We start from the raw sequence: 26,108 nt of genomic DNA on the forward strand, positions 1-26,108 counted from the left end.
TTTGATTAGGATAAAAAAGCTCTAACCATAAAGAGTACATTGTTTAATTAGACACAATTAAATGTAAATTTTCTATTTCTCAAAAGACACTCTTAAGAGAGTGGAAAAGCATGGCCGGGCGCGGTGGCTCAAACCTGTAATCCTAGCACTTTGGGAGGCCGAATTGGGCAGATCACTTGAGTCCTGGAGTTCGAGACCAGCCTGGGCAATTTGGGGAAACCCTGTTTCTACCAAAAAATACAAAGATTAGCCAGGCTTGGTGGCATGCGCTTGTTGTCCCAGCTACTGAGGCACGAGAATCGAGTGAGCCTGGGAGGTCGAGGTTGCAGTGAGCCAAGATCACGCCACTGCACTCCAGCCTGACCTCATCCCAAAAAACTATCAAAAATCAATAAACAAACACTTTTTAAAACAAGTGCTCAATCTCATTAATCAGCACAAAATTGCAAGTGTAGACATAAGGAGAGATCACTGCACACCCACAGAGTGACTGGAATGAAAGAATAATTGCACAGTGAGTTGTGTGCGTGTGGCGAATCTGGAATCTTTACACATTTCTGGACCCCGATTCCCGCACAGACATCCGAGGCTGTGGCTGAAAGGTCAGATACAACCCTGGGAAAGAGGTCCCTCAGGACTGAGAACCAACCAAGGAAAAGCACCCAACCCCGGAGTGAGACAGAGCTCCCAAGGTCAGCTGGGCGCCCTTATGGCTGAAACAGAGTTCCCCGAGTCCCACCACAGGCTCAGAGAATCCAAGGAACAGCAGCCAACTCCCCCGCGGCACCGGGAGACAGCACCCACAGATAATAATTTTAAAAACCCAGCACCAAGAGAAAGCGTCTGGTAAGCGTCCCCATCAAGGATAAACAGAACCAAAGAAAAGCCAACACATCCCGAGAACGAGCGACATCCAAGAACAAATGCGCCCCACGGCCGAAAACAGCACCCAAGGAAGAGTCCCTCGCAGGCTGAGATAAAGCCCGCAAGGGAGTGACCCCATAGGGCGGCGATCATGCCTCCAGGGCACAGCCACTACCACCCCGGTCTCTGAACATAGAGTCCCCAAGGCTGAGTCCCCCCTCAGGGCTGCGACCAAGCGGGGAAGAAACAAGAAACACTGCCACACCCGAGGCTGACACAGGCAACCAAGGCAGGGTCCCCAACCCTGGGCTCAGGTTATTTCAGCAGGAAAACTCCCTTGCATCAATGAGGGAGCCCCCAAGAAAAGACCCCCCGGCCCCACAACATAGTTGAGATGGGATGCCTAAGGAAAACGCCCCCCACGGTTGACACAGGCGCCCATGGCAGTGTCCTTAGAGCGGAGTCACTTTCCCAGGGAGCCCTACCACACACCTGACAGAGAACTCCTCAGAAAAGGCACTTTCTGAGGAAAACGGACAATTTCCGGGGAGAAATTAAAGCTTCCAGGGAAAAACTGCCCCACTCACAGTCCTGAAGTTCTGACCTTGCCGGAGGAGCAGCGGCAGCACCTCACAAAATGGCAGTGAAGTTGTGGTGCCTCCCCACTGGTGGAACTTTCTAGAAACTTGCTCTCTGGGAGTTATGGGAAATGTGCCCCCTCACACGCTTAGGAGTGATGCTCATGGGTAGGCGTCTCACCAGAAGCACCAATCCGGTACGGCTCAAGGGGGTGGAAAGAAGGGAAGCTGCCGGTCATGGCGTGCCCTGCCCCAGCCTAACACTGGGAACCTGTCGGGGGCGCCAGAGTCCGGAAGAGAAACTTCGCGCCCAGCAGGAACCTGGGCGCCACCCAGACAACCAGGAAGCGCAGCCCTCCCCTTAGCTGACTCTGGAGCTCTCTATAGGCGGTCTTCACTATCAACTGCACAGCGGACAGAGGCAGAGGAACGCAGAACCTTCTCACACAGCAGGATGAAAGGGTGAATTTGGAGCTGACATGCAAATATATCTTGTCGTATATTTCTCTGGCTTTGATATCACAGTAATATTGGCCTCACATCCGCTATTTTTTGGAAGACATTGCTAAGTACTGGTATTATTTCTTCCTTAAATGTTTGTTAGAATTTACACGCGAAGCCATCTTGGCTTGCCTCGTATTTCTGGGGAGATTTTAAATTACTAATTAAATCCCTTTTCATGTTATAGTCCTAATTCGATTTTCTATTTACTATTTATTTATTTATTCATTTATTTTGAGACGGAGTTTCGCTCTTCTTGCTCGGGCTGGAGTGCAATGGCGTAATTTCCAGTCACCGCAACCTCCGCCTCCCGGGTTCAAGTGATTCTCCTGCCTCGGCCTCCCTAGTAGCTGGGATTACAGGCATGTGCCACCACGCCCGGCTAATTTTGTATTTTTGGTAGAGAGAGTTTCTCCATGTTTGTCAGGCTAGTCTCAAACTCCCGACCTCAGGTGATCCACCAGCCTCGGCCTCCCAAAGTGCTGGAATTACAGGCTTGTGCAACTGTGCCCAGCCTGTTTCTTCTTGAGTCAGTAATTTGTCTTCTAGGAATTTTTCCATGTTATCTAAGTTGTTTAGTTTGTTGACGTAAAGCTGTTCAAAATGTATTCCTTTTAATTTCTATAAGGTTAGTATTAATAACCCCTCTTTCATTTATTATTTTGATAATCGGTGTAGGCCTTTCTATTTTTCTTGGTCAGTCAAGCTAAAAGATTGTTAGATTTTTTTTTCACCTTTTCTGTGAACCAACTTTTGATTTCATTGATTTTTCTGTTTTTAATTTCATTGATTTTCTTCTACTCTAATTTTCATCATTCCACTCCTTCTGCTTGCTTGTATTAAATACACCAATTTAAAACTTCAGGAATAACAAATGATTTGTTTCATAAAGAAAGATTTGAAACCTTAGACACGTAGAAATGCTTATGATATTGCAAGTAGCAGTCATTTCGACTAGTTAACCAGAAGGAAATTTGGTGTGCTGAAACCAAACATGTTTTTTTTTTGTGCCGGGCTTTTATTGATTTTGAAAGTATCAAGTCTAGTAAGGAAGCTGTTTATTGCATGAGCAGTTTATTTTTTTAATTTTTTAATATATAGAATGCCGATTTTCACTAAATCCCACAAGTTTTTTTTTTTCAAGCTTAAAGGAAAGTATGTATTAACCAGCACATACACTATCCTCTTTGTGCTTTGTCTCTGGTAATCCTTATAAGAGCACCACGAGTTAGATACTGTTTTATGCCCTTTTTATGGAAATAGAATCTTAGAGTATACATTTAAGTAGCTCTCCCAGGTATAACCAGTTGGAAAAGTGACGGAACCTAGGTCTCTCAGATTCCAGAGATTGCACACACAAATACTATATCACACTGCTTACTGCTGTGAGTTCAGCAGAGAATTCCTTGTTTACATAGAAATAACAAAACTGATAGTATCCAGGATAATTGGCAACAGTTCACAAACCCTTTTTTACCCCCATTTTGGTGATTTTAAGTGGGGTCATCTGTCCACTAAATTAATCAGATCTTAGGCTGGTCACACTTCTGAAATTGTACACCAAATTTGTATGTAAAGGTACTTTCCCAGGGAAAAATATTTAATCAAATTATCAAAAGAGGGTTAGGCCCACTACCCAGCATTCCCTGGATGATAAGAGAATGCCATGGAGCCTACACTCTTCCAGTGGGAAGAATAGTGTCGATTTCTTTGTCATTTATGTTCTAGTTTTTAATCAGAGTGTTCTAGTCACACACTCATAGTTAACTATGAGGAGTATCTGCGGATGCTGGTTCCTCCACTTCAAACGAGTCAGCCAACTCCAGCTGAAGAACTTTATACTTTAAACTATGTGTTTATAAATGATGGGCAGGTAGGATAACTAGGACAGTGTATGTGCTCATTAATACGTACTTCTCCTTTAAGCCTAAAAAAAATGAACTTGTGGAATTCATTGAAAATTGACATTATAAATATTAAAGTTTTAATATTTAGAATTATAGATTTTTAGTTGGGATGTTGGTATAAGGAAGGTCAGCCAATTCTTCAACTGTGATGGAAGCATAAGGGAGTCATTTAACCTAGTGGTGTGAACCTACAGGAAGTAGTGATGGTGGACTGATGGATAAAGGGGGATGATTCTAGATCACGGAACATGATATAGATTCTAGACATGAGATTCTAAACTCTGTTTGATACCAAGGCGCATATTGCTAAGACAGTCTGTGATCATGTACTCTCAAGAGGATCATATATTTCAGCTGTGTAGTGCCAATTTATGTGCCAGTTATGTTCCAGTTATAAATCAAAATGTTCTAGTAACACACATAGTTAGTCCTAAGGACTATCTGCAGATGCAGGCTTCTCCACTTCGAATAAGTCAACTAACTCCACCTGAAGAACTTCATACTGTTGCCTATGTGTTTACAAATGGTGGGCCGGTAAGATAAATCTATTTCTGCCCTAATTGTGACATTCTTGGTATAATTATTTTCTCATTGGAAACATGACTATAAACTATATGTGTTAATTCTCTTGATTTAAAAGATACAATATGACACAGGAAAACTTATGTGAACATAAAATGGGAACTTTTTGATCCAAGAGTGGATTGATTGTACCAGGAACTGATGTTTTTAAATTAAATTAAATTTTATTTTATTATTTCTTTTTTTTTTTCTTTGAGATGGAATTTCGCTCTTGTTGCCCAGACTGGAGTGAAATGGCATGATCTCGGCTCATCACAACCTCCCCCTCCCAGGTTCAAGTGATTCTCCTGCCTCAGCCTCTGAGTAGCTGGGATTACAGGCATGCGCCACCACACCCGGCTAATTTTTTGTATTTTTAGTAGAGACAGGGTTTCTCCATGTTGGTCAGGTTGGTCTCGAACTCCCGACCTCAGGTGATCCACCCACCTCACCTCCCCTGGGATTACAGGCACAAGCCATCGCGCCTGGCCAAACTGATGTTTTTAATTATCACATTGAATGGTCATAGTTGTTCTGCACATGTGTATTACTATCTACTGTTTAATAAGAAATCAAGGCTGACAGTGGTCAAAAGGCTTTCCCCACGTGACACATGATAGGAGATACAGCCAAGGTTTGAACGCATATCTTTCTCACTCCAGAGTCTATATTCTTTCCCACTCCCCACAATAACTACTTTAGTATCAAGATTGCATTCTACAGTCTCTGTTTCTGTTATCCAAGTCACTAGTGCTCTGTCTAAAACAATGACTAAGTATTTCTCGTGGAATATGAAGCACTAGGTGATGTTGCCATGATTGGATTGTCCTAATGGAGATCTTAATGTGTTGTATATGAGAGAGACATACTAACTTCACCATTAAAACATGAAGACAAAGGGAATTGCATCTGCACTCGTGGAAAAGACCGTTGGTATAAGGACGCAAATAGACAATAATTTCTTCTGTAACAAAACCAGACTAAAATAATTCTCCCACATTCCCAAAACTCCTCAATTAATTAGGCTTTTCCTTAATTTTCTGTGCCTTTATTTTCTCTTTTTTAACAATAGACATAAGAATCACACCTCACTCATAGGGATTGGCCAAGGATTGAGTTAATACATGTAAAGCATTTAGAACAGTACCTGGAGGGTAGTAAATGTTCAGTAAAAATGTTTTCACACATTCTCCACTCCACTTTTACAGGAAATGAAAATGGTTTGGAAAATTTTTAATCAAAATTATATATTTCAGTATAATTTTCATTAAATTATACTGAAATGTATAATTTTCATTAAATTATACTGAAATATATAATTTCATTAAATATGCAGGAGCATACTCTTTCTTTTTTCAACTTTTATTTTAAGTCCTGGGGTATGTGCAGGATATGCAGTTTGTAACATAGGTAAACGTGTGACATGGTGGTTTGCTGCACTTATGAACCGATCACCTTGGTATTAAGCCCAGCACCCAGTAGCTATTTTTCCTGATGCACTCCATCCCCCCACTCCTCCCCCGACAGGCCCCAGTGTGTGTTGCCCTGCCCGATGTGTCCATGTGTTCTCATCATTCAGCTCCCACTTGTAAGTAAGAACATGCGCTGTTTGGTTTTTTTTTTCTTGCGTTAGTTTGCTGACGATAATGGCTTCTAGCTCCATCCATATTTCTGCAAAGGACATGATCTCATTCCTTTTTATGGCTGCATAGTATTCTGTCGTGTATATGTACTACATTTTCTTTATCCAGTTTATGATTGATGGGCATTTGGATTGATTCCACATCTTTGCTATTGTGGATAGTGCTGCAATGAACATACTTGTGCATGTATCTTAATAATAGAATGATTTTTATTTCTCCTGGTATATACCCAGTAATAGGATTACTGGATCAAATGATATTTCTGCCTCTAAATCTTTCAGGAATCACCACACTGTCATCCACATAGTTGAAGTAATTTACACTCCCACCAACAGTATAAAAGCAGTCCTTTTTCTCCACAACTTTGCCAGCATCTGTAGTTTTTTAACGTTTTAGTAATCGCCGTTCTGACCTGCATGAGATGTTATCTCATTGTGGTTTTGAGTTGCATTTCTCTAATGATCAGTGATGTTGTGCTTTTTTTCACGTTTGTTGCCCGCGTAAATATCTTCTTTTGAGACGTGTCTGTTCATGTCGTTTGCCCACTTTTTAATGTGGTTGTTTGGTTTTCTTTTGTAAATTAGTTTAAGTTTCTTGTAGACTCTGGATAGTAGACCTTTGTCAGATGGACAGATTGCAAAAGTTTTCTCCCATTCTGTAGGCTATTCACTCTGATGATAGTTCATTTTGCTATGCATATGCTCTTTAGTTTAATTAGATCCCATTTGTCAATTTTTGGTTTTGTTGCCATGGCTTTTGGTATTTTTGTCATGAAATCTTTGCCCGTGCCTATGTCCTGAATAATATTGCCTATATTTTTTTTCTAGGGTTTTTATAGTTTGGGGTTTTACTTTAAGTCTTTAATTCATCTTGAGTAAATTTTTGTATAAGGTGTAAGGAAGGAGCCCAGTTTCAATTTTTGCATACAGCTAGCCAGTTCTCCCAGCATCATTAATTAAACAGGGAATCCTGTCTACATTGCTTGTTTTTGTCAGGTTTGTCAAAGATCAGATGATTATCGCTGTGTGATCTTATTTCTGAGTTCTCTATTCTGTTCCATTGGTCCATGTATCTGTTTTTCTACCAGTACCATGCTGTTTTGGTTACTGTAGCCCCATAGTATAGTTCGAAGTTATGTAGCGTGATGCCTCCAGCTTTGTTCTTATTGCTTAGGATTGTCTTAGCTATTCTGGCTCTTTTTTCGTTCCATATGAATTTTTAAAAAGCTCCTTCTAACTTGGTGAAGAATGTCATTGATAGTTTAATGGGAATAGCATTGAATCTCTAAATTGCTTTGGGCAATATGGCCATTTTCACAATATTGATTCTTCCTATCCATGAGCGTGGAATGTTTGTCCATTTGTTTGTTTACTCTCTGATTCCTTGAGCAGTGGTTTATAGTTCTCTCTGAAGAGGTCCTTCACTTCCCTTGTTAGCCATATTCCTAGGTACTTTATTCTTTTTATAGGAATTGTGAATGGGAGTTCATTCATGATTTGTCTCTCTGCTTGCCTGTTTTTGGTGTAGAGGAATGCTAGCAATTTTTGCACATGAATTTTGTATCCTGAGACTTTGCTGGAGTTGCTTATCAGCTTAAGAAGCTTTTGGGCTGAGACAATGGGATTTTCTAGATATAGGGTCATGTCATCTGCAAACAAAGGTAATTTGACTTCCTGTCGCCCTTTTTGAATACCCTTTATTTCTTTGTCTTGCCTGATTGTCCTGGACAGAGCGTGCAATACTATATTGAATAGGAGAGGTGAGGGAGGGCATCCTTGTTTTGTGCCAGTTTCAACGGGAATGCTTCCAGGTTTTTCCCATTCAGTATGACATTGACTGTGGGTTTGTCATATATGGCTCTTATTATATTGAGGTATGTTCCTTCAATACCTGGTTTATTGAGAGCTTTTAATATAAGGGGATGTTGAGTTTTATCAAAGATCTTTTCTGCATCTATTGAGATAAACATGTGGTTTTTGTCTTTAGTTCTGTTTATGTGATGAATTACATTCATTGATTTGCCTATTTTGAAACTACCTTGCATCCCGGGTATGAAGCCAACTTGCTCATGGGGGATAAGCTTTTTGATGTGCTGTTGGATTCAGTTTTCCAGTATTTTATTGAGGATTTTGCATCGATGTTCATGAGGAATAGTGGCCTGAAGTTTTTATTTGTTGTATCTCTGCCAGGTTTTGGTATCAGGGCGATGCTGGTCTCATAAAATGAGTTAGGTAGGAGTCCTTTCTTTTTAATTTTTTGGCATAGTTTCAGTAGTAATATTACCAGCTCTTCTTGGTACCTCTGGTATCAGGGGCATATTCTTCGGTTATCCTTTGATGAAAACAGCTTTTAGTTAACATACTATACCCTTCAATTTCATGTTTTATCTACCACTGACCTTGCAAAGCATGCCCTACCCCTACCTGACTCCAAGATCAACATACTGGAATCTCCATAAGGTTGGAGGTGGGAAAATTTACCTTTTCAAACTATCCTACCCTTCACTATCTTTATGTATTATCTAATAAAGTATTAATCAGTATTTGCTAATACATAACTTTAAAGCACTAAAAGAGGCCAGGTGCAGTGGCTCACACCTGTAATCCCAGCACTTTGGGAGGCTGAGGCGGGAGGATCACGAGGTCAGGACATGGAGACCATCCTGGCTAACATGGTGAAACCCGTCTCTACTAAAAATACAAAATATTAGCCGGGCGTGGTGGTGGGCACCTGCAGTGAGCCGAGATCGCGCCACTGCAGTCCAGCCTGGGCGACAGAGCGAGACTCTGTCTCAAAAAAAAAAAAGAAAGGCAGTAAAAGATAAAATACGGTATTTATTTTTTCTTTCCTCCCCTAACAAGTGCTGAGACAAAATGATGTGTACTTCATGACAGAGAGAACCATACGTTTATTCCTTTGTATGATGAAAGCCACTCATTCCCCAAGCATTCTGATTTATCATGACTGGACCATGTTTGACTTTGGATAACACCTTGTATTTTACCTTCCCTTGTTTCACTGAGACCAGATTAAAATTAGCTTGCCTTTTCTAAGAGCATTGTGTGTGTTCAGTGATGAGAAATCTTTGACTTATGACTAAAACTTACATTAATGATATAAATGCATAGCTGTGTATGCATATGAAGGCTGTGACTTTGCAATGGTTGGATTTGTCTTTAATGGAATATGTTCACTGATGTTTTTCAGCAAATGAGAAGTGATGAAGTAAATCCGGTTGCAAAAGGGCATCGAAGCAAAAAGAAACATTCCAGAAAATCCAAGAGACACTCTTCATCTAAGAGAAGGAAGAGTATGTCCCTGTGGTTAGACAAACAGGAAGGTGAGGGGGAATCCAATCTTTGGGCCTCAACCATGTCAAAGGACATTTGTATTCATGTCCTTGAGGGATCAACAGATATGAGCACATTTACAAGTGGAAGGGCAAGGTTCTAATTAGGTGCAACAATTTGGAGTTGCTGCAAGCGTTAGATGAATGAAGGAGGTTCCTGAGGCAGAAGGAGATGGTGGGCTCAACAAGAGTTTGGGTCTACTCACTTTCTGCCTGTCCTCACATTCTGCTCTAACCCAATGCAGTCTGGCTTCTTAATGTACTCCAGTGAAACTACTATCATCAAGGTCACCAGTGTTTGCTGCATTTTGGCATTAATGTCTCAGCAGCATGCAACACAGTTGTTTACTTCCTCCTGCACGGAAAGCTTTTTGGGTCCCCAGACACCTGGATTTGTTACCCTGTTACTAGAGACTCATTTTCCTTCTCTTTTTTGTTTTTCTCCTCTGCCTTCCCACCTCTAAATATTTCAGAGCCACAAAGCTTGATCCTAGGGTCTCTCCTCTTCAATATGGTATCTCTTAAGGTGATGCCATGCTGTCTTAGAATTTTAAATGATTCACACTAAAAGAACTCTCACCATTATACTTCTATACTACAACTTGTTCCTGAAATCCAGACTCAAATACAACTACTCACATGGTATCTCTACTGGCTGTCTAATAGTCATCTAAAATTCAACTCCCTCTACATGCTCAAATTTCTGACCTCCCTCTCTCCAAAAATACTATACTTTTAGCCTTCAGTATTTCGGTTACAGACACTGTCCATTGGGTGAAACATCCACAAAGGTGTAACAACCAGCTGTTCACAGGTATGGGGGACTGAGGAGTGCTGGTTTTCATAGTTTGCAGCTATCCATAGTGCAAGTAATCCCACCATGGCCTAGTTCAAGCTGTCAACATAAGGTCACTGAACCAGATTCAGGAAAAGTTGGCAGCACTCGGCTCTCATAGTCAGTTCCCTAACATCTCCTGAACACCCCTGGTGTACTTTCACTTAGTAGTTCAAGTCAAAATACTTAAAGTAACTTATGAGTTATCTTATGATTCTTTTATTACTCTCTCATTTCCCATCTCTTAGCAAGTCCAGCAGTCAATGCCCAGTATAAATTCTACATCCAACCATTTCTCTCTATGCCTCCAGTGCACACTGCCGTGATCTCTGTCCAGGCTAGTACAATATCTTCTTAGCTCTGTGTTTCTAATCTTCACTCATCTATCGCATACTCTCTAACCCTGTGGCTAGATAATTATGTCAGCACGTAAATCACATCATGCCATGTCCCTCCTGAAAACCCATCTTCAACTCTCCTAAGCACTTAGAACAGACCCTGAACTGGCTTTGGTCTGCAAGCCTCTGCATGGCCTGGCCTCTGTCACCCTCTTCTAACACAGGTCCCATCCATTTCCTCCTGGCTCTCTCTGCCTCTGTCCTTCACCTCTGTAGTGCCCGGTCCATCCCCACTCCATCCCCTACCCTTGGCCTCACCGCAGCCTGGAACTCTCCCTCTGCCTCTGCACAGGAGGCTCTGCTTCTTCCTCCAAGCCCTGCCCAGTGGCACCTCTTCAGAAGGCCCTGCCAAACCAGCCACAGCCCCTGGGACTCCCTCTGCTGCTCTCTCCCACGGACCTGTGGACTGCTTTTCCAAACCAGCCCAATGCTGCTTGTTTCATTTGCTCATTGTGCATGTACTGTCTGACTGCCCCATGAGGATGCGAGCTCCACAAGGGCAGGGAACATTGCTCTCTGGGCTGTTTACTGCCGATCCCCAGCTCCTGGCATGCTGCTTGCCACAGATGGTGAATAAATGAAAGAGGCATCAGACCTGGAGTGAAAAGAAAGTCACTTTTTCTAGACAAAAGGGCAGGATCTATAGAATCATATAAAACCGCAGATGTGTGAGGATGGAGTGGAGATAAGAGTGTTCAACTCCAATAGCCACGTCTATTTTCTCAGAATATTTGGGGTAGAAAGGAAGCAGGTTAAGGAGGGTCACTTAGTCTGGCTTCCTGCTGCACACAGCATGGTATTTATAGGTGAACTATACAATTAATATCAAGTGAGAATTGTAAAGGGCAGAAAGATGATACAAAATGATGAATACAAAAACCTGTGAATGTTTATTCTGCTGTCGTACTTCTTTACTGCGTGTATTCATTACGCCAAGAGGTAAAAAGGTAGTTTTATTTTATTATCTGACCTGATCTCTGTTCGCAAGATCTGAGATTTCCACGTGGTAAATCTGTTTCATGAAATAAATAATTCTTTAGAAACTGATGAATACATAGCTGTCCCTCTGGAGGAGGATGGGACAAAACACACCTATCTTGCAGCTCAACCTCTTCATTTGGTTTCCAGATGCTAGCGTCACTCACAATGTCCATGAAGAGAAGATAAAAAATGGCCAACCAGCACACAATAATGTCATTGCAACTGTTCCAACAGCGCTTATTAATATGGCAGCAGCTGGAATTTCATCCATGAGTACCAGGGACCAGTGTAAGTTTGCTCACTTGTTATACTGTCCTACGAGGATTCTACTATGCACCATATATGCATAGTGTCATGAGGGAAGAAGGTAATTTTGTTGTATTATCTTTTCTGGCCTCAATTTTAGGGTTCTCAGATTGCTACCTGGTATATCCTCCTTCTTTATGACATACTGAGCATCAGTGGGGTTTGCCTGTGCAGTTGACATAATGCACTTACCTCACAGCTCAACTACTTCATTTGGTTTCCAGATGCTGCAGTCACTCACAACATCCATGAAGAGAAGATAAATAACAGCCAACCAGCAACTGATAACATCTTGTCAACTGCTCCACCATGGCTTGGTGCTATGGCAGCAGCAGGAATTTCGTCCATGAGTATGAGAGATCTGTGTATGTCTGCTTATTAATTGTACTGTCCTACTTGGTTTCCATAAGCAGGCATATTTTCATGAATTGTAGAAGGTGGTTTTGTTGTATATTCTTTCCTAGCCTCAATTTGAGGGGTATCAGATGGCCACCTGGGATATCCTCCCCTGCTTTTTTAGATAATTTTCTAGAAACTGGACAAAGAGGGATATACCTGTGGGGTTGGCATAATGCACTTACCTCACTGCTAAACCTCTTCCCTTGGTTTCCAGATGCTGCAGTCACTCACAACGTCCATGAAGAGAGGATAAATAACAGCCAACCAGCAACTAATAACATCTTGTCAACTGCTCCACCATGGCTTGGTGCTATGGCAGCAGCAGGAATTTCGTCCATGAGTATGAGAGATCTGTGTATGTCTGCTTATTAATTGTACTGTCCTACTTGGTTTCCATAAGCAGGCATATTTTCATGAATTATAGAAGGTGGTTTTGTTGTATATTCTTTCCTAGCCTCAATTTGAGGGATATCAGATGGTCACCTGGGATATCCTCCCCTGATTTTTCAGATAATTTCCTAGAAACTGCACAAAGAGGGATATACCTGTGAGGTTGACATAATGCACTTACTTCACAGCTCAACCTCTTCACTTGGTTTCCACACGCTCCCGTCAATCACAATGTCCATGAGGAGGGGATGGAAAATGGTCAACCCCAACGAGATAATGTCGTGTCAAATGTTCTGTCAGGGCTTATTAATATGACAGGAGCTGGTATTCCAGCGAGGAGTACCAGGGATCTGTGTATGTTTGTTTATTAGTTGTAGTGTCCTTGGTTTCCATATGCATGCGTAATGTCATGAAGGGAAGAAGGTGGTTTTGTTGAATAATCTTTGCTGACCTCAACTTGAGTGGACTCAAATCATTATATGATGTATTCTCCTGCATTATGGGATAATTTCCTAGAAATTTAGCATCAGTGGGATATACTGGTGAGATTGTCATAATGCACATACCTCACAACTCAACCTGTTCTATCAGTTTCCCGATGCTACCATCACTCACAACATCTGTGAAGAGAGGATGGAAAATGGCCAATCCCAAACTGATAAAGTCTTCTCAACTGTTTCCCCATGGCTTGTTCATATGGCTGCAGCTGGTATTCCATCCATGAGTACCAGAGATCTGTGTATGTCTGCTAATTAGTTGTACTGTCATACTTGTTTTCCATAAGCATGCATATTTTCATGAAGGGTAGAAGTCGCCTTTGTTGTATATACTTTCCTAATCTCAATTTGAGGAGCCTCAGATGGCCATCTGGCATATCCTCCCCTGATTACCTAGATAATTTCCTAGAAAGTGAACATCAGAGGGATATACCTGTTGGCCTGACATAGTGAACTTACCTCACAGTTCAAATTCTTCATTTGGTTTCCAGATTCAACTGTTCCTCACACTATCTGTGAATAGAAGATAAAAAAAGGAACAAATAGCACCTGATAAATTCTTGTCTACTATTACAGCGGGGCTTATGAATTTCACAGGGGCTGGTATTTCACTCATGAGTACCACGGATCAGTGTATGTTTACTAGTTGTACTGTCCTACTTGTTTTTCATACGCATGCAGTGTCATGCAGAGAAGAAGGTGGTTTTGTTTTATTATCTTTTCTGGTCTAAAACCGTGGGGTCTCAAATCACAACCTGATATGGTCTCCTGGTTTATGGGTGGGATAATTTCCTAGCAACTGAGCATCAGAGGGACATACCTGTGGCACTTACCTCACCACTTGAACTCTTCATTTGGTTTCCAGATTCTACCATCACTCACAATATCCGTGGAGAGAGAATGGAAAATAGCCAACCCCAACCTGATAACGTCTTGTCAACTGGTCCCACAGGACTTATTAATATGGCAGCAACTCCTATTCCAGCCACAAGTGCCAGAGATCTCTGTATGTCCACTTATAAGTTGTGCTGTCCTACTTGGTTTTCATATGCATACATAGTGCCATGAAGGGAGTAAGGTGGTTTTGTTGTGTTATCGTTTCTGGCCTAAATCTGAGGGGTCTCACATCACCACCTGATATATCCTACTGTTTTATGAAATAATTTCATAGAATCTGAGCACCAGAGGGATATACTTGTGAGTTGGCATAGTGCACTTACCTCACAGCTCAACCTCTTCCTTTGGTTTCCAGATGCTACAGTCATTCACAATGGCCGTGAACAGAAGATGGAAAATGTCCAACCAGCACCTGATAACGTGTTGTTGACTCTTCAACCACAGCTTATTAATATGGCAGCCACTGGTATTTCATCCATGAGTACCAGGGATCCGTGTAAGTTTGTTCATTTGTATTACTGTCCTACTTGGTTTCCATGTGCATGCACAGTGTCAAGAATCGTACAAGGTGCTTTTGTTGTATTGTCTTTCCTGGCCTCAATTTCAGTGGTCTCATATGGCGACCTTGTATATCCTCCTGTTTATGAGATAATTTCCTAGAAAGTGAGCATCAGAGAGATATACCTGTGTGGTTACCATAACACACTTAACTAACAGCTCAGCCTCTTCATTTGGCTTCCAGATGCTACCATCACTTACAATGTCCCTGAGGAGAAGATGGAAAAGGGCCAACTCCAACCTGATAACGTCTTGTCAACTGCTTCAACAGGGCTTATTAATGTTGCAGGAGCTTGTGGTTTTATTGTATTGTCTTTCATAGGTGAATTTGTGGGGCCTCAGATCACTGCCTGCTATATCCTCTTGCTTTATGTGATAAATTCCTAAAAACTGAGCATCAGAGGGATATATACATGTGTGGTTGGCATAATGCACTTACCTCACAGCTCAACCTCTTTATTTGGTTTCCAGATGCTACTGTCAATCACCATGTCCATGAAGTAAGGATGGAAAATGGCCAACCACAACAGGATAACGTCTTGTCAAATGTTCTATCTGGGCTTAATAATGTGGCAGGAGCTAGTATTCCAGCAATGAGTTCCAGGGATCTGTGGTGTATGTGTGTTTTTCACTTATATCGTCCTCCTTGATTTCCATATGCATGCATAGTGTCATCGAGGGAAGAAGGTGGTTTTGTTTCATTATCTTTTCTGGCCTAAAACCGTGGGGTCTCAAATCACAACCTGATATGTCCTCCTGGTTTATGGGTGGGATAATTTCCTAGCAACTGAGCATCAGAGGGACATACCTGTGGCACTGACATAATGCACTTACCTCACAGCTTGAACTCTTCATTTGGTTTCCAGATTCTGCCGTCACTCACAATATCCGTGAAGAGAGAATGGAAAATGGCCAACCCCAACCTGATAAGATCTTGTCAACTGGTCCCACAGGGCTCATTAATATGGCAGCAACTCCTTTTCCAGCCACGAGTGCCAGAGATCGCTGTATGTCCACTTATAAGTTGTGCTGTCCTACTTGGTTTTCATATGCATACATAGTGCCATGAAGGGAGTAAGGTGGTTTTGTTGTGTTATCGTTTCTGGCCTAAATCTGAGGGGTCTCACATCACCACCTGATATATCCTACTGTTTTATGAAATAATTTCATAGAAACTGAGCACCAGAGGGATGTACTTGTGAGTTGGCATAGTGCACTTACCTCACAGCTCAACCTCTTCCTTTGGTTTCCAGATGCTACAGTCATTCACAATGGCCGTGAACAGAAGATGGAAAAAGTCCAACCAGCACCTGATAACGTGTTGTTGACTCTTCAACCACAGCTTATTAATATGGCAGCCACTGGTATTTCATCCATGAGTACCAGGGATCCGTGTAAGTTTGTTCATTTGTATTACTGTCCTACTTGGTTTCCATGTGCATGCACAGTGTCAAGAATCGTACAAGGTGGTTTTGTTGTATTGTCTTTCCTGGCCTCAATTTCAGTGGTCTCATATGGCGACCTTGTATATCCTCCTGTTTATGAGATAATTTCCTAGAAAGTGAGCATCGGAGAGATATACCTGTGTGGTTACCATAACACACTTAACTAACAGCTCAGCCTCTTCATTTGGCTTCCAGATGCTACCATCACTTACAATGTCCCTGAGGAGAAGATGGAAAAGGGCCAACCCCAACCTGATAACGTCTTGTCAACTGCTTCAACAGGGCTTATTAATGTTGCAGGAGCTTGTGGTTTTATTGTATTGTCTTTCGTAGGTGAATTTGTGGGGCCTCAGATCACTGCCTGCTATATCCTCTTGCTTTATGTGATAAATTCCTAAAAACTGAGCATCAGAGGGATATATACATGTGTGGTTGGCATAATGCACTTACCTCACAGCTCGACCTCTTTATTTGGTTTACAGATGCTACTGTTAATCACCATGTCCATGAAGCGAGGATGGAAAATGGCCAACCACAACAGGATAACGTCTTGTCAAATGTTCTATCTGGGCTTAATAATGTGGCAGGAGCTAGTATTCCAGCAATGAGTTCCAGGGATCTGTGGTGTATGTGTGTTTTTTACTTATATCGTCCTCCTTGATTTCCATATGCATGCATAGTGTCATCGAGGGAAGAAGGTGGTTTTGTTTTATTATCTTTTCTGGCCTAAAACCGCGGGGTCTCAAATCACAACCTGATATGTCCTCCTGGTTTATGGGTGGGATAATTTCCTAGCAACTGAGCATCAGAGGGACATACCTGTGGCACTGACATAATGCACTTAGCTCACAGCTTGAACTCTTCATTTGGTTTCCAGATTCTACCATCACTCACAATATCCGTGAAGAGAGAATGGAAAATGGCCAACCCCAACCTGATAACATCTTGTCAACTGGTCCCACAGGGCTCATTAATATGGCAGCAACTCCTTTTCCAGCCACGAGTGCCAGAGATCTCTGTATGTCCACTTATAAGTTGTGCTGTCCTACTTGGTTTTCATATGCATACATAGTGCCATGAAGCGAGTAAGGTGGTTTTGTTGTGTTACCGTTTCTGGCCTAAATCTGAGGGGTCTCACATCACCACCTGATATATCCTACTGTTTTATGAAATAATTTCATAGAATCTGAGCACCAGAGGGATATACTTGTGAGTTGGCATAGTGCACTTACCTCACAGCTCAACCTCTTCCTTTGGTTTCCAGATGCTACAGTCATTCACAATGGCCGAGAACAGAAGATGGAAAATGTCCAACCAGCACCTGATAACGTGTTGTTGACTCTTCAACCACAGCTTATTAATATGGCAGCCACTGGTATTTCATCCATGAGTACCAGGGATCCGTGTAAGTTTGTTCATTTGTATTACTGTCCTACTTGGTTTCCATGTGCATGCACAGTGTCAAAAATCATACAAGGTGGTTTTGTTGTATTGTCTTTCCTGGCCTCAATTTCAGTGGTCTCATATGGCGACCTTGTATATCCTCCTGTTTATGAGATAATTTCCTAGAAAGTGAGCATCAGAGAGATATACCTGTGTGGTTACCATAACACACTTAACTAACAGCTCAGCCTCTTCATTTGGCTTCCAGATGCTACCATCACTTACAATGTCCCTGAGGAGAAGATGGAAAAGGGCCAACCCCAACCTGATAACGTCTTGTCAACTGCTTCAACAGGGCTTATTAATGTTGCAGGAGCTTGTGGTTTTATTGTATTGTCTTTCATAGGTGAATTTGTGGGGTCTCAGATCACTGCCTGGTACATCCTCCTGATTTACGTGATAAATTCCTAAGAACTGAGCATCAGAGGGATATATACATGTGTGGCTGGCATAATGCACTTACCTCACAGCTCGACCTCTTTATTTGGTTTCCAGATGCTACTGTCAATCACCATGTCCATGAAGCGAGGATGGAAAATGGCCAACCACAACAGGATAACGTCTTGTCAAATGTTCTATCTGGGCTTAATAATGTGGCAGGAGCTAGTATTCCAGCAATGAGTTCCAGGGATCTGTGGTGTATGTGTGTTTTTTACTTATATCGTCCTCCTTGATTTCCATATGCATGCATAGTGTCATCGAGGGAAGAAGGTGGTTTTGTTTCATTATCTTTTCTGGCCTAAAACCGTGGGGTCTCAAATCACAACCTGATATGTCCTCCTGGTTTATGGGTGGGATAATTTCCTAGCAACTGAGCATCAGAGGGACATACCTGTGGCACTGACATAATGCACTTACCTCACAGCTTGAACTCTTCATTTGGTTTCCAGATTCTGCCGTCACTCACAATATCCGTGAAGAGAGAATGGAAAATGGCCAACCCCAACCTGATAAGATCTTGTCAACTGGTCCCACAGGGCTCATTAATATGGCAGCAACTCCTTTTCCAGCCACGAGTGCCAGAGATCTCTGTATGTCCACTTATAAGTTGTGCTGTCCTACTTGGTTTTCATATGCATACATAGTGCCATGAAGGGAGTAAGGTGGTTTTGTTGTGTTATCGTTTCTGGCCTAAATCTGAGGGGTCTCACATCACCACCTGATATATCCTACTGTTTTATGAAATAATTTCATAGAAACTGAGCACCAGAGGGATGTACTTGTGAGTTGGCATAGTGCACTTACCTCACAGCTCAACCTCTTCCTTTGGTTTCCAGATGCTACAGTCATTCACAATGGCCGTGAACAGAAGATGGAAAAAGTCCAACCAGCACCTGATAACGTGTTGTTGACTCTTCAACCACAGCTTATTAATATGGCAGCCACTGGTATTTCATCCATGAGTACCAGGGATCCGTGTAAGTTTGTTCATTTGTATTACTGTCCTACTTGGTTTCCATGTGCATGCACAGTGTCAAGAATCGTACAAGGTGGTTTTGTTGTATTGTCTTTCCTGGCCTCAATTTCAGTGGTCTCATATGGCGACCTTGTATATCCTCCTGTTTATGAGATAATTTCCTAGAAAGTGAGCATCAGAGAGATATACCTGTGTGGTTACCATAACGCACTTAACTAACAGCTCAGCCTCTTCATTTGGCTTCCAGATGCTACCATCACTTACAATGTCCCTGAGGAGAAGATGGAAAAGGGCCAACCCCAACCTGATAACGTCTTGTCAACTGCTTCAACAGGGCTTATTAATGTTGCAGGAGCTTGTGGTTTTATTGTATTGTCTTTCGTAGGTGAATTTGTGGGGCCTCAGATCACTGCCTGCTATATCCTCTTGCTTTATGTGATAAATTCCTAAAAACTGAGCATCAGAGGGATATATACATGTGTGGTTGGCATAATGCACTTACCTCACAGCTCGACCTCTTTATTTGGTTTCCAGATGCTACTGTCAATCACCATGTCCATGAAGCGAGGATGGAAAATGGCCAACCACAACAGGATAACGTCTTGTCAAATGTTCTATCTGGGCTTAATAATGTGGCAGGAGCTAGTATTCCAGCAATGAGTTCCAGGGATCTGTGGTGTATGTGTGTTTTTTACCTATATCGTCCTCCTTGATTTCCATATGCATGCATAGTGTCATCGAGGGAAGAAGGTGGTTTTGTTTTATTATCTTTTCTGGCCTAAAACCGCGGGGTCTCAAATCACAACCTGATATGTCCTCCTGGTTTATGGGTGGGATAATTTCCTAGCAACTGAGCATCAGAGGGACATACCTGTGGCACTGACATAATGCACTTAGCTCACAGCTTGAACTCTTCATTTGGTTTCCAGATTCTACCATCACTCACAATATCCGTGAAGAGAGAATGGAAAATGGCCAACCCCAACCTGATAACATCTTGTCAACTGGTCCCACAGGGCTCATTAATATGGCAGCAACTCCTTTTCCAGCCACGAGTGCCAGAGATCTCTGTATGTCCACTTATAAGTTGTGCTGTCCTACTTGGTTTTCATATGCATACATAGTGCCATGAAGCGAGTAAGGTGGTTTTGTTGTGTTACCGTTTCTGGCCTAAATCTGAGGGGTCTCACATCACCACCTGATATATCCTACTGTTTTATGAAATAATTTCATAGAATCTGAGCACCAGAGGGATATACTTGTGAGTTGGCATAGTGCACTTACCTCACAGCTCAACCTCTTCCTTTGGTTTCCAGATGCTACAGTCATTCACAATGGCCGAGAACAGAAGATGGAAAATGTCCAACCAGCACCTGATAACGTGTTGTTGACTCTTCAACCACAGCTTATTAATATGGCAGCCACTGGTATTTCATCCATGAGTACCAGGGATCCGTGTAAGTTTGTTCATTTGTATTACTGTCCTACTTGGTTTCCATGTGCATGCACAGTGTCAAAAATCATACAAGGTGGTTTTGTTGTATTGTCTTTCCTGGCCTCAATTTCAGTGGTCTCATATGGCGACCTTGTATATCCTCCTGTTTATGAGATAATTTCCTAGAAAGTGAGCATCAGAGAGATATACCTGTGTGGTTACCATAACACACTTAACTAACAGCTCAGCCTCTTCATTTGGCTTCCAGATGCTACCATCACTTACAATGTCCCTGAGGAGAAGATGGAAAAGGGCCAACCCCAACCTGATAACGTCTTGTCAACTGCTTCAACAGGGCTTATTAATGTTGCAGGAGCTTGTGGTTTTATTGTATTGTCTTTCATAGGTGAATTTGTGGGGTCTCAGATCACTGCCTGGTACATCCTCCTGATTTACGTGATAAATTCCTAAGAACTGAGCATCAGAGGGATATATACATGTGTGGCTGGCATAATGCACTTACCTCACAGCTCGACCTCTTTATTTGGTTTCCAGATGCTACTGTCAATCACCATGTCCATGAAGCGAGGATGGAAAATGGCCAACCACAACAGGATAACGTCTTGTCAAATGTTCTATCTGGGCTTAATAATGTGGCAGGAGCTAGTATTCCAGCAATGAGTTCCAGGGATCTGTGGTGTATGTGTGTTTTTTACTTATATCGTCCTCCTTGATTTCCATATGCATGCATAGTGTCATCGAGGGAAGAAGGTGGTTTTGTTTCATTATCTTTTCTGGCCTAAAACCGTGGGGTCTCAAATCACAACCTGATATGTCCTCCTGGTTTATGGGTGGGATAATTTCCTAGCAACTGAGCATCAGAGGGACATACCTGTGGCACTGACATAATGCACTTACCTCACAGCTTGAACTCTTCATTTGGTTTCCAGATTCTGCCGTCACTCACAATATCCGTGAAGAGAGAATGGAAAATGGCCAACCCCAACCTGATAAGATCTTGTCAACTGGTCCCACAGGGCTCATTAATATGGCAGCAACTCCTTTTCCAGCCACGAGTGCCAGAGATCTCTGTATGTCCACTTATAAGTTGTGCTGTCCTACTTGGTTTTCATATGCATACATAGTGCCATGAAGGGAGTAAGGTGGTTTTGTTGTGTTATCGTTTCTGGCCTAAATCTGAGGGGTCTCACATCACCACCTGATATATCCTACTGTTTTATGAAATAATTTCATAGAAACTGAGCACCAGAGGGATGTACTTGTGAGTTGGCATAGTGCACTTACCTCACAGCTCAACCTCTTCCTTTGGTTTCCAGATGCTACAGTCATTCACAATGGCCGTGAACAGAAGATGGAAAAAGTCCAACCAGCACCTGATAACGTGTTGTTGACTCTTCAACCACAGCTTATTAATATGGCAGCCACTGGTATTTCATCCATGAGTACCAGGGATCCATGTAAGTTTGTTCATTTGTATTACTGTCCTACTTGGTTTCCATGTGCATGCACAGTGTCAAGAATCGTACAAGGTGGTTTTGTTGTATTGTCTTTCCTGGCCTCAATTTCAGTGGTCTCATATGGCGACCTTATATATCCTCCTGTTTATGAGATAATTTCCTAGAAAGTGAGCATCAGAGAGATATACCTGTGTGGTTACCATAACACACTTAACTAACAGCTCAGCCTCTTCATTTGGCTTCCAGATGCTACCATCACTTACAATGTCCCTGAGGAGAAGATGGAAAAGGGCCAACCCCAACCTGATAACGTCTTGTCAACTGCTTCAACAGGGCTTATTAATGTTGCAGGAGCTTGTGGTTTTATTGTATTGTCTTTCGTAGGTGAATTTGTGGGGCCTCAGATCACTGCCTGCTATATCCTCTTGCTTTATGTGATAAATTCCTAAGAACTGAGCATCAGAGGGATATATACATGTGTGGCTGGCATAATGCACTTACCTCACAGCTCGACCTCTTTATTTGGTTTCCAGATGCTACTGTCAATCACCATGTCCATGAAGCGAGGATGGAAAATGGCCAACCACAACAGGATAACGTCTTGTCAAATGTTCTATCTGGGCTTAATAATGTGGCAGGAGCTAGTATTCCAGCAATGAGTTCCAGGGATCTGTGGCGTATGTGTGTTTTTTACTTATATCATCCTCCTTGATTTCCATATGCATGCATAGTGTCATTAAGGGAAGAAGGTGGTTTTGTTTTATTATCTTTTCTGGCCTAAAACCGCGGGGTCTCAAATCACAACCTGATATGTCCTCCTGGTTTATGGGTGGGATAATTTCCTAGCAACTGAGCATCAGAGGGACATACCTGTGGCACTGACATAATGCACTTACCTCACAGCTTGAACTCTTCATTTGGTTTCCAGATTCTGCCGTCACTCACAATATCCGTGAAGAGAGAATGGAAAATGGCCAACCCCAACCTGATAACATCTTGTCAACTGGTCCCACAGGGCTCATTAATATGGCAGCAACTCCTTTTCCAGCCACGAGTGCCAGAGATCTCTGTATGTCCACTTATAAGTTGTGCTGTCCTACTTGGTTTTCATATGCATACATAGTGCCATGAAGGGAGTAAGGTGGTTTTGTTGTGTTATCGTTTCTGGCCTAAATCTGAGGGGTCTCACATCACCACCTGATATATCCTACTGTTTTATGAAATAATTTCATGGAAACTGAGCACCAGAGGGATATACTTGTGAGTTGGCATAGTGCACTTACCTCACAGCTCAACCTCTTCCTTTGGTTTCCAGATGCTACAGTCATTCACAATGGCCGTGAACAGAAGATGGAAAATGTCCAACCAGCACCTGATAACGTGTTGTTGACTCTTCAACCACAGCTTATTAATATGGCAGCCACTGGTATTTCATCCATGAGTACCAGGGATCCGTGTAAGTTTGTTCATTTGTATTACTGTCCTACTTGGTTTCCATGTGCATGCACAGTGTCAAGAATCGTACAAGGTGGTTTTGTTGTATTGTCTTTCCTGGCCTCAATTTCAGTGGTCTCATATGGCAACCTTGTATATCCTCCTGTTTATGAGATAATTTCCTAGAAAGTGAGCATCAGAGAGATATACCTGTGTGGTTGCCATAACACACTTAACTAACAGCTCAGCCTCTTCATTTGGCTTCCAGATGCTACCATCACTTACAATGTCCCTGAGGAGAAGATGGAAAAGGGCCAACCCCAACCTGATAACGTCTTGTCAACTGCTTCAACAGGGCTTATTAATGTTGCAGGAGCTTGTGGTTTTGTTGTATTGTCTTTCGTAGGTCAATTTGTGGGGTCTCAGATCACTGCCTGGTATATCCTCCAGCTTTACGTGATAAATTCCTAAAAACTGAGCATCAGAGGGATATATACATGTGTGGTTGGCATAATGCACTTACCTCACAGCTCAACCTCTTTGTTTGGTTTCCACATGCTACTGTCAATCACCGTGTCCATGAAGTGAGGATGGAAAATGGCCAACCACAACAGGATAACGTCTTGTCAAATGTTCTATCTGGGCTTGTTAATGTGGCAGGAGCTAGTATTCCAGCAATGAGTTCCAGGGATCTGTGGTGTATGTGTGTTTTTTACTTATATAGTCCTCCTTGATTTCCATATGCATGTATAGTGTCATCAAGGGAAGAAGGTGGTTTTGCGGTATTACCTTTGCTTGCCTCAATATCAGGGGTCTCTGATTGCCACCTGGTATATCCTCCTGCTTTGTGGGATAATGTCCTAGAAACTGAGCATCAGCAGGGGTTGTCCTTATGCACTTACCTCACAGCTCGACCTCTTCATTTTGTTTCCAGATGTCACCGCCACTGACAGTGTCCATGAGGCGAAGATGAAAAATGACCAACAGGCACCTGATAACTCCTTGTCAGCAGTTCCACCAGGGTGTATTAATCTGTCAGGAGCTGGCATTTCATCCAGGAGTACCAGGGGTCTGTGTATATTTGTGTATTCGTTGTACTGTCCTGCTTGGTTTCCATATCCCTGCATAGTGTCCTGCAGGGAAGAAGGTGGTTTTGTTGTATTATCTTACTTGAACTTAGTTTGAGGGTTCTCGGATCGCTACCTGGTATATCCTCTTGCTTCATGAGATGAGTTCCTAGAAACCGGGCATCAGAGGGATATACTGTGGGGGTGACATAATGCACTTACCTCACAGCTCAACTTTTTCATTTGGATTCCAGATTCTACTGTCATTCACGATATCCAGGAGGAGGAGATGGAAAATGGTCAAATCCCTCCTGATGGCCTCCTGTCAAATTCTGATTCACCAGAGCTTATAAATATGACAGGACATCGTATGCCACCCGATGCATTGGGTTCTTTCTCTTACGACTTCACAAGTCTCAGCAAAGATGAGCTGATTTACAAACCTGATATTAATGAATTTGCTGTAGGCACCAAAAACTACAGTGTCTCTGCAGGTGACCCACCAGTCACAGCAATGTCTTCAGTGGAAACTGTGTCAAATACACCACAAATATCTCCTGCCATGGCAAAGAAAATTAATGATGATATAAAATATCAATTAATGAAAGAAGTTCGAAGGTTTGGGCAAAGTAAGTAATGCAAGAATGTCTTATCAGTGAAAGCGTGAGAAGTCTCTCATTCTATGATTTAGAACAGAAGTCAGCTGCCTCTTGAGCTCATTGTTTGGCTGAATTGGATCTGTATATAATTTAGCATGGCTTCACTTAATTTTCACTGGAAATTGCTAATATGTCTGTTTAAGTGTTTTGTTTTTCACAATAGTTTCCTTAGTAATATACAGATGTTGCGATTTAAGCATTCAAAACGCAAACACTATGTAACATTTTAGCCCATGAAAAATGTATACTGTGGTAGTGGATGCACTAAGATTGAGGTATATTTCATTTTCGTAATTGTACAAGTACTAATTTTTAAAATATCTTCAGATTATGAAAGAATTTTCATTTTGCTTGGAGAGGTACAAGGATCTATGAAGGTCAAGAGACAATTTGTTGAATTTACCATCAAGGAAGCAGCAAGGTGAGTGCAAAAAGACCTCTGCTATTGTTTTAAGCACTTGTGCCCAATTTGGGACAGGGGCAGGAACAAATCATGCTTTGTTCCTCCTAATCTCTGGCTCTCAATCATAGTTCATGCTATTTCCACAGGCATTTAGGTTGATATTATCTTATTCTAACACTTTCTTCCAATGCCAGGGAGCCTTCCAAATTTATCAAAATCTGGTAGTGTGCGTGGACCCTCAGTTGACTCACTTTGTATTTTTCTAGTTTGTATCTTTCCATGAGGATGCATTTTCTATTTGCATGTAGATGGTAAACTCTATTTTGTATCCACTCTACCTCTTACATCTCATAGATCCTGTAGATATCATCTGGTGAATGGAATTCCTCTTTAATTTCAGGTTTAAAAAAGTTGTCTTAATTCAGCAACTCGAGAAGGTGCTTAAAGAGATAGATTCCCACTGCCAACTCAGAAAATTTAAGCACATGAGAAAAAAGTAATTGTGTTAGTGCAAAGACCAAGGAGAAACAAGGACATATGCTGTAGGATGGAACAGGTTATTGCTGAAACTCCCTATAATTCTGAAGTAAAGTGATTTCCCTTCCAAAAGCTACAAAAAAGGGAGCTGTTTAAGTTTAATAAATCTCTGTTAGTAAAAGCTGC

At 42.0% G+C, this 26,108-nt stretch overlaps 1 protein-coding gene across 1 annotated transcript; it reads left to right on the plus strand.

The window, feature by feature from the left end:
- The first annotated feature begins 1,630 nt into the window (after nt 1–1,630).
- On the plus strand, nt 1,631–26,108 carry LOC104662465 (sarcoma antigen 1). Its single transcript, XM_030933667.1, has 32 exons — nt 1,631–1,966; nt 4,298–4,384; nt 9,262–9,394; nt 12,148–12,242; nt 13,304–13,451; nt 14,075–14,215; nt 14,462–14,602; nt 14,849–14,959; nt 15,136–15,285; nt 15,531–15,671; nt 15,918–16,058; nt 16,305–16,415; nt 16,592–16,735; nt 16,987–17,127; nt 17,374–17,514; nt 17,761–17,845; nt 18,040–18,191; nt 18,443–18,583; nt 18,830–18,970; nt 19,217–19,327; nt 19,504–19,653; nt 19,899–20,039; nt 20,286–20,426; nt 20,960–21,103; nt 21,355–21,495; nt 22,416–22,565; nt 22,811–22,951; nt 23,198–23,338; nt 24,251–24,391; nt 24,638–25,012; nt 25,370–25,463; nt 25,846–26,108. The coding sequence occupies exons 1-32, from the start codon at nt 1,922–1,924 to the stop codon at nt 25,943–25,945; spliced, it is 4,359 nt and encodes a 1,452-aa protein (XP_030789527.1). The 5' UTR covers nt 1,631–1,921; the 3' UTR covers nt 25,946–26,108.

Source organism: Rhinopithecus roxellana, chromosome 7, assembly GCF_007565055.1.
Source record: "Rhinopithecus roxellana isolate Shanxi Qingling chromosome 7, ASM756505v1, whole genome shotgun sequence".
In the NCBI taxonomy this organism is placed as follows: Eukaryota; Metazoa; Chordata; class Mammalia; order Primates; family Cercopithecidae; genus Rhinopithecus; species Rhinopithecus roxellana.

Excerpts from the sequence above, each read along its gene's own strand:
- LOC104662465 (XM_030933667.1), top strand. The coding sequence starts at position 1,922 with ATGCAAATATATCTTGTCGTATATTTCTCTGGCTTTGATATCACA. Across the intron at positions 15,286-15,530 it reads CAGGGATCTGTGGTGTATGT|ATTCTGCCGTCACTCACAAT; the intron begins GTGTTTTTCACT and ends TTTGGTTTCCAG. Across the intron at positions 16,059-16,304 it reads CATGAGTACCAGGGATCCGT|ATGCTACCATCACTTACAAT; the intron begins GTAAGTTTGTTC and ends TTTGGCTTCCAG.